The sequence below is a fragment of the Falco peregrinus genome, chromosome 5 (assembly GCF_023634155.1).
Source record: "Falco peregrinus isolate bFalPer1 chromosome 5, bFalPer1.pri, whole genome shotgun sequence".
Taxonomy (NCBI): Eukaryota; Metazoa; Chordata; class Aves; order Falconiformes; family Falconidae; genus Falco; species Falco peregrinus.
Window position 1 is genome coordinate 39,699,521 of NC_073725.1, and position 6,854 is coordinate 39,706,374.

General features: G+C 57.6%; 1 protein-coding gene across 2 annotated transcripts; it reads right to left on the reverse strand.

The window, feature by feature from the left end:
* Window positions 1-360: 360 nt before the first annotated feature.
* Window positions 361-4,251, reverse strand: FZD1 (frizzled class receptor 1). Of its 2 annotated transcripts, XM_055806241.1 has the most exons (2): window positions 2,567-4,181; window positions 361-1,739 (listed from the first exon to the last, which is right to left on the reverse strand). In XM_055806241.1, exons 1-2 carry the CDS (start codon window positions 4,037-4,039, stop codon window positions 1,731-1,733), a joined length of 1,482 nt encoding a protein of 493 aa, XP_055662216.1. In that variant the 5' UTR covers window positions 4,040-4,181; the 3' UTR covers window positions 361-1,730. The 2 variants fall into 2 exon arrangements, with proteins under 2 accessions (XP_055662216.1, XP_055662215.1); XM_055806240.1 differs by having other exon boundaries at window positions 361-4,251.
* Between the last annotated feature and the right edge of the window lie 2,603 nt (window positions 4,252-6,854).

The following is a 6,854-nucleotide window of genomic DNA, read 5'->3' on the forward strand; positions in this document are numbered from 1 at the left end:
GAGAAGAAAGCCTAAGTTGAGAGAACCCTTTTCTTTAACAAACAAAAAAAACCCAACCAACTAGTGAGCTTCTTTCTTCTCTTGCCATATAGCAGATCTGTTCTTGGATTTCACACCACCAACCATACCCTGTCAGAGATCTTGAACAGTTTACATTACTTCTTTTGAAGGATTAATCTAGACCGGCCCAGAGATAAAAACCAAAATGCACAATGAATTCCTACACTGAATTCCAGCTTGTTACTGTGAACTCAACATAAGAAAAGAAAAAAGGAATCCCATGCATCTTCTAGTATATATCCTGTTTTCACACAGTATTTTAGTCAGAGGAATATGTAAAAAGACAAGATAGTTTTGTAGTTTTGTACAAAACCTCAATTTATTTCAGAGAAATTAAAAATATGGTATTTAATATATATAAATTTCTATTCCTCTATAAATATAGATGATCTTGTGATAATGAACAGAAATAAATGCATACCAAATTCAAATAATTTTGCATTTCAGGGTATGGTAGCCATAGATAATGTTTATGAACCTAAATACAGGCATTTGTATATAAAAAAAAAAGTTTAAAACAATACAATCAGGAGAGAAGCATTCTGCTGTTTTTCATACAGAGGACTAAATATTCAAATGCATCTGTCAAAAGTTACAATTTCATTTTTAACCTTTTTTTTTTTAATTATTATTAAGAAGCACAATCCCACACACCCAGGAGCATACAAGGTAGCAGATATACTGCACACATGGTATCTTATCTCTGCAGTATAGTATGTAATGTTATTACTGTACCGACAAAAAGAGGGGAAAAAAGACAACAGAGGCTCTTTGAGGTCTCGCATCCCACCAGAGTGCTGAAACATTCCGGTTTTCTTTTTCCCTTCCTTCGTTTTTACTACTGGCAAAAATCATCACACCCTCATAGTGCGTAATGAGTAAAAATTCAGGGGAATGGCAACCGCTCCACCGTTTCCCAAATGAAGAGCCAGCGCTCATGGATCCAATTAAAGGGGGGTGGGGGTGGTAATAAAACCTGAATACAACGTTTTGCCCCGATGACGAGCTTTTTGCTGAGCCCGTTCCTGCCCCTGCCCACCCAGCGCGGCCCGCCCGGCGAGGGGGGGGGGGGGGCGGCGGGGCAGCGCCCGGGGGTGCCGGCCGGCCCCGCGGAACACGGCGTCGGGCAAGTTCGGTGCATCTACCTCCCCGGCCGCCGCCCGAGCCGTCGGACGTGCTACAGGTGCAGGCGGCGTGCAGCCTCAACTCCTGCGGGCCAGCTCCCCTCCAGCTGTCCGGTGCACCCAAACACATGCCGTAAAACCGGCCGAGGGCGGCCGGGGCCGCCGGGCGCGGCTCTGGGCCCTCGGAAACGCCGGGCGCACCGCGGGCCGCGCTGGGTGTCGCTTCTACCCCCTCACAGGGCTCCGGCGGCGCCCGCCGGGGTCAGCGGGGCCCGGCTCCGCCGCGGCCGGCCGAAGCCAGGGGCAGCGCCGTCCCTGCGCCAGGCCCGGGCGGCCGGCTGCCCTCCGCCGTGTGGGCCCGGGCGGGGGTCCGTCCCCCCGCGGGGCCGGGGCGGGAAGTGGCGCTCCTCCCCAGCCCCAGCCCCACCTCCACATACCTCCGGCAGGCCGGGGCCGCGGCCCAGCCCCAGCCCGCGTCAGGCGGCGCCCCCGGCAGCCGCGCTCCGGGCCCTGCTGCTCATGCAACTGAAACTCCAAGCAAAGCCATTACAAAACCTGTGTGGGGGAGAAGAAAGGGGTTTGTTTTGGTTTCTCTTACCGGCAGTTTTTCCCATCCTGCCCTACGAAATAAAAATCCAACGCCTTTTTTTTTTTTTTTTTTTAAATAAAAAAAAGGGGGGGGGGAGGGAAGAAGCAAAATCCGCAAACTGGTAAAAAGTGTCCTACATAATTAAAAATGTGAGATTTTTGTAATTTAAATACAAATATACTTACAAAATCTTACAGAGGCTATTTACATCCCTCTCCCCCAACCTGACAGTGTTCAGTTCCTACCGGAGCCGGCCCGAGCGGTGCCGGGAGGGCAGAGCCGGGCGCCCCGGGGCGGGGGTCCCCACCTGGCTCGTCCTCCGCCCCCCGCCGCCTGCGGCTGCGAGTCGCGGTCCCCAAAGTCTGCCCTGGCTGGACAAGGAGCTGCTTCCCAAGGCAGAGCCCCGGTCCTCCGGCTGCCATCCCACCCACCCGCCACCCCCCTGGCCCAGCGGGCAGGGGTCTCAGACGGTGGTCTCGCCCTGCTTGCTGTTGGTGAGCCTGGTGTAAAACTTCCTCCAGGAGTTCAGGGTTTTCCCAGACCAGATCCAGAAGCCCGACGTGATGCCCACGATTAAGGTCATGAGATACTTGATCATGAAGACGGTGAAGTCAGGGCTCATGGGTGGGTGATGGCTGCTGTGGTTGTTGGGGCAGGGGATGGCATAGCTCTTACAGCTCTGCGTGACCCAGCTCCTCTCCCACTGTTCCCTAAAAGCTTGCTCGTAAAAATAGCAGGCAATGACAATGGTGGCCGGCACCGTGTAGAGGACGCTGAAGATGCCTATCCTCACCATGAGCTTCTCCAGCTTTTCCGTCTTGGTGCCGTCATGCTTCATGATGGTCCGGATCCTGAAGAGGGACACAAAGCCGGCCAGCAGGAAGGAGGTGCCGATGAACAGGTAGACGAACAAGGGGGCCAGCACGAAGCCCCGCAGGGCATCCACGTTGTTGATGCCCACAAAGCAGACGCCGCTGAGGACATCTCCATCCACCTGCCCCAGGGCCAGGATCGTGATAGTCTTGATGGCCGGCACGGCCCAGGCGGCCAGGTGGAAGTACTGGGAGTTGGCCTCAATGGCCTCGTGGCCCCACTTCATGCCGGCGGCCAGGAACCAGGTGAGGGAGAGGATGACCCACCAGATGGAGCTGGCCATGCCGAAAAAGTAGAGCATCATGAAGAGGATGGTGCAGCCCTCCCGCTTCGTGCCCTGCGCCACGGTGCGGGAGCCGTCCTCGGCGAAGCGCTCGTTGCAGACCACCCTCTCCTCCAGCAGGAAGCCGGCGATGTAGGCCACGGCCACCGCCGTGTAGCAGCCCGAGAGGAAGATGATGGGCCGCTCGGGGTAGCTGAACCGCTTCATGTCCACCAGGTAGGTGAGGACGGTGAAGAGGGTGGAGGCGCAGCAGAGCACGGACCAGATGCCGATCCAGGTGCGGGAGAAGCGCAGCTCCTCGGGCCCGAAGTACATGAGCCCGTAGAGGCGGCCGGGCTCGCAGGGCGCCCCGCAGTCCTTCTCCCCCAGGAAGCGGTAGTTCAGGTAGGAGGGCACCTTCAGCGCCCGCGGGCAGGAGAAGCGCCCGCGGGGCTCGCCGGGCCCCGAGCCCCCAGCGCCGCCGCCGCCGCGGTGGGGGTTGCTGGTCCAGCTCTCGGGGCGCAGGGCGGGCGTGGGTGTGCCGCGCTCGGAGGCGTTCTGCCCCACGCAGAGCTCGCCGGCCCCGTGCACCGGGAACTTCTCGCAGCGCAGCGTGTCGGGCCACTGGAAGCCGAACTTGTTCATGAGGGCCTCGCAGCCCTGGCGAGCCCGCTCGCAGAGGGAGCGGCAGGGCGGCAGGGCCTGCTCCAGCACGGTGCACACCGGCGCGTACATGGAGCAGAGGAAGAACTTGAGCTCGGCCGAGCACTGCACCTTCACCAGCGGGTAGAACTGGTGCACCTCCAGCCCCGCGTCCTCCTGGTTGGTGTGGCCCAGCAGGTTGGGCATGATGGTCTGGTTGTAAGCGATGTCGGTGCAGAGCGGGATGGAGATGGGCTGGCAATAGCCGTGGTCCGGGATGGAGATGCCCCGCTCGCCGTTGTACTGCGGCGCCGGCGGCTGGCCCCCGGCCGGCAGCGCCGCCGCCCACAGCAGCAGCAGCAGCAGCGGCGGCAGCAGCGGCGGCGGCAGCCGCGGGCACCGGCCGCAGCCCGCCCGCCGCCCGCCGCCAACTTCCCCGCCGCCAACTTCCCCGCCGCCGCTCGCCGCCGGCCCGCGCCGCTCGGCCATGCTCAGTCGGTGCCGCCCGCCCAGCCGGGCTCCCGCCGCCCCGCCGCCGCCGCTGCTCCTCCCGGCCCGAACTTGCGACTCATGAAGGGAGCGGCGGGCAGGGACGGGGCAACCCCGGCCTCCACTCGCGCGGCCGCGGCGCGCAGCTCTGCCCGCACCGGCGGCAGCGCCCGCCGCGCCTCCGCCTACCACCACCGCCGCCTCCGCCGCCGCCGCCGCCGCCTGACCATTTGTGCCGGCCCCTCGAGCCCGCGCCCCTCGCCTCGCCGCGCCGCGCTCCCTCCGACCGGTTTCCAGGCGCCCCGCAGTCTGCCTTTCACCGGGAGGGAGGGGCCTTGAAACCGACGCCGAACTTTCCTGCGTAAGGGACCGTCTCCCAACGCCTCACCCGGGGGCGGGCGCAGGCGGGCGCGGGGCTGCCCCAAGCCGCGCACAAAGGCGGGGGCGGCGCGGGGGAAAGGGGGCGCCGCCAGGGGGGGCGGCCCCGAGCCGTGCAGTGCCGTGCCGTGCCGGCGGGGGGATGATCGGGGGGCGGGGGGCCGTGCCTTTCTTTCGGCAGTGCGGAGGGGCAGGGGGGGGCCGGTCCCGCCGGGGCGGCTGGGCTGGACGCCGGCGGCTGCCGCGCGGAGCCGGCGGGGTGCCGGGGGCGGCTGTGCCGGGGGTCGGTTTTGGCTCCCCCGGTGATGACTGAGGCCATTGAACTGCGCACCCCGGTGGGGTCCAGGGCCCACCGAACTCGGCGCCTCCGCCGGCGGAAAGGCAGCTGCGCCGATTTCGGTTCCACTCACAGCCCGGCAGGGGCAGGGGGCGGTGGGGGTTGAGGTGGGGCGGGCGTCCGTGTTTGCCAAATGGCAAAGGGCAGGGCCGGGGGGTGGCCGGTGCTGTTGTCACGGGTCAGCCGTAGGGAGCCGCGAACAGCCGGAGAGCGTCTTTGCAGGGCTGAACTCTCCCAGCCAGGCCTGCTGTAGCACCTCGGCGGCGGTCCGAAGGCAGGGGCCGCGATGCTCATCTCGCACGCAACCGGGGACCTGCGGGTGGCCAACACTCGCCTCCCTCCAGAGACACCCGGCGAGTATCTCCCTGCTGAGCTACTGCCAGTATTTTATGTGCGTCTTCCTCCTGTCATGCCTACAGCAGCAGCCTGAGATGGGAAATAATCACAACAGGGCTTTCCCATTCCTCTTCCTCCCGCTGCCCAGTGGGCAGCTATGCCAGCTTAACTCCGGATGAATGCTGCGTGACTTGCAAATACCTCCCCGTCAGGGTTGTGAAATACTGGCTGTATTCGGGGGAGGAGGTGAATGGGCATACAGTGACCACCAACAGTGGCCGTTTCTGCACGTCTCAAGCCCCGTTGCGCATGCAGAATGGAGGGCCTGTTGGTTCTTCTGAACTGTGTAGTCTGGAAAAATGATGGAGGCTGAATGGGGGATATGCTGTACTCACTGGAATTCAATAAGAATAATAGACCGTGCTCCTGGAGAGGAGGAGGAGGAGAATCCTGCCATGTTCTCCAAGCATTCAGTAACCAAGCCTCTGCGTCGTGTGCGTGAATGTCCTCATACTTGTCCGACAGTTCATGTTGCCATTTAGGCTGAACCAGGCATGAAATGTCTCGGGCCAGCTGTCTCCCTTCTCTTGCGGCATGCTCCCACCCTTTCCACGTTACACGCTAACAAACTGCAAAAATCCATTAGGAATAAGACAAGCCCTGCATTTATTTCTAGCTGTCACAGGTGGCAAGGGTTAATAAAAGACATCCATATTTCTTGGATAGCTACAGATAAAATTTGGACCATGCTATTTAGGCCACTTTCTCCCAGCAGTGCTGTCCCACATTCAAACTAATTAATAGCAAGATCTATGCTGTGTAACGACTGCAGGAGCAGGATCATGTCTAGAAATTGCACAACCTTAAATATGCCGATTGCTGATGTCCTCGTTTACTGAGGTTCATTGAGTTCTGTCAAAAACTCTCTTCTCAGAGGACCGTAGTTCAAAAATGATATGCACAGATTATATCTTTTTCCATCTTCTGCTAAAAAAAGTTTGATTCCTTGCATATCATATTTACAGTTTTAAGCTACGGATATTCCTCTTCAGATCTACATCAGTAACTAACATTACTAACTTCTTTGTAGCTCAAACCCTAATTTATATTCAACCCTAAATGAGAGTATTGTTTTCCTATTGATCTTAAAACAACTGGACACTGGATCTTTAGAGAGGAACATGTATTATACGTGCTTTTTCTCATAGAAAAGGAGTGTGAATTCCTAACTTGTCTAACATGGCTAATTCTGCCTGTGGCCTTCAGACCTGGGGACATATCACACAATCTAGGAAAGGTAATTAAGATGCCTAAGTCCATCATCAGTTGGCTGAAATTCTGTCTACGGGTGTCTGCATTTGAAATACTTAGGAAATACTTCTCCAACTGGAAAACACTGAAAAGTCACTGTTCTAAGTGGCTGTGTGCAGCAATCCAGAAAACTGTTCCAGGAGGAAGATGACTTTATACAGGACAAGGTTTGTACACGTAGGTAATAGCTTTTTTCAGACCAACTGGTATAGAAGGAAAAGTAGGCAAATTTTGGGGTTAACAAGCTATATTTTTTTGTTGTTCTGAAGCAGTAACTACTCAAGCTATATGCAACTTGAGAACAACTTCTTAGAAATTAGATAGAGGTGTATCAGTGAAACCAGCTCAGAAAGAAAAAGTAGAAATGGGAATGAAGGGGTTGTTTTGGGGGGAAGAATGAGGGCTGAGAGCTGCTATGTTCAGGAAGGTTCCTAGGACTTGCTGGTTTTAACT

What these genes read in the sequence shown, in the direction of transcription:
- FZD1 (XM_055806240.1), bottom strand. Translation starts at nt 4,039, where the DNA reads ATGGCCGAGCGGCGCGGGCCGGCGGCGAGCGGCGGCGGGGAAGTTGGC.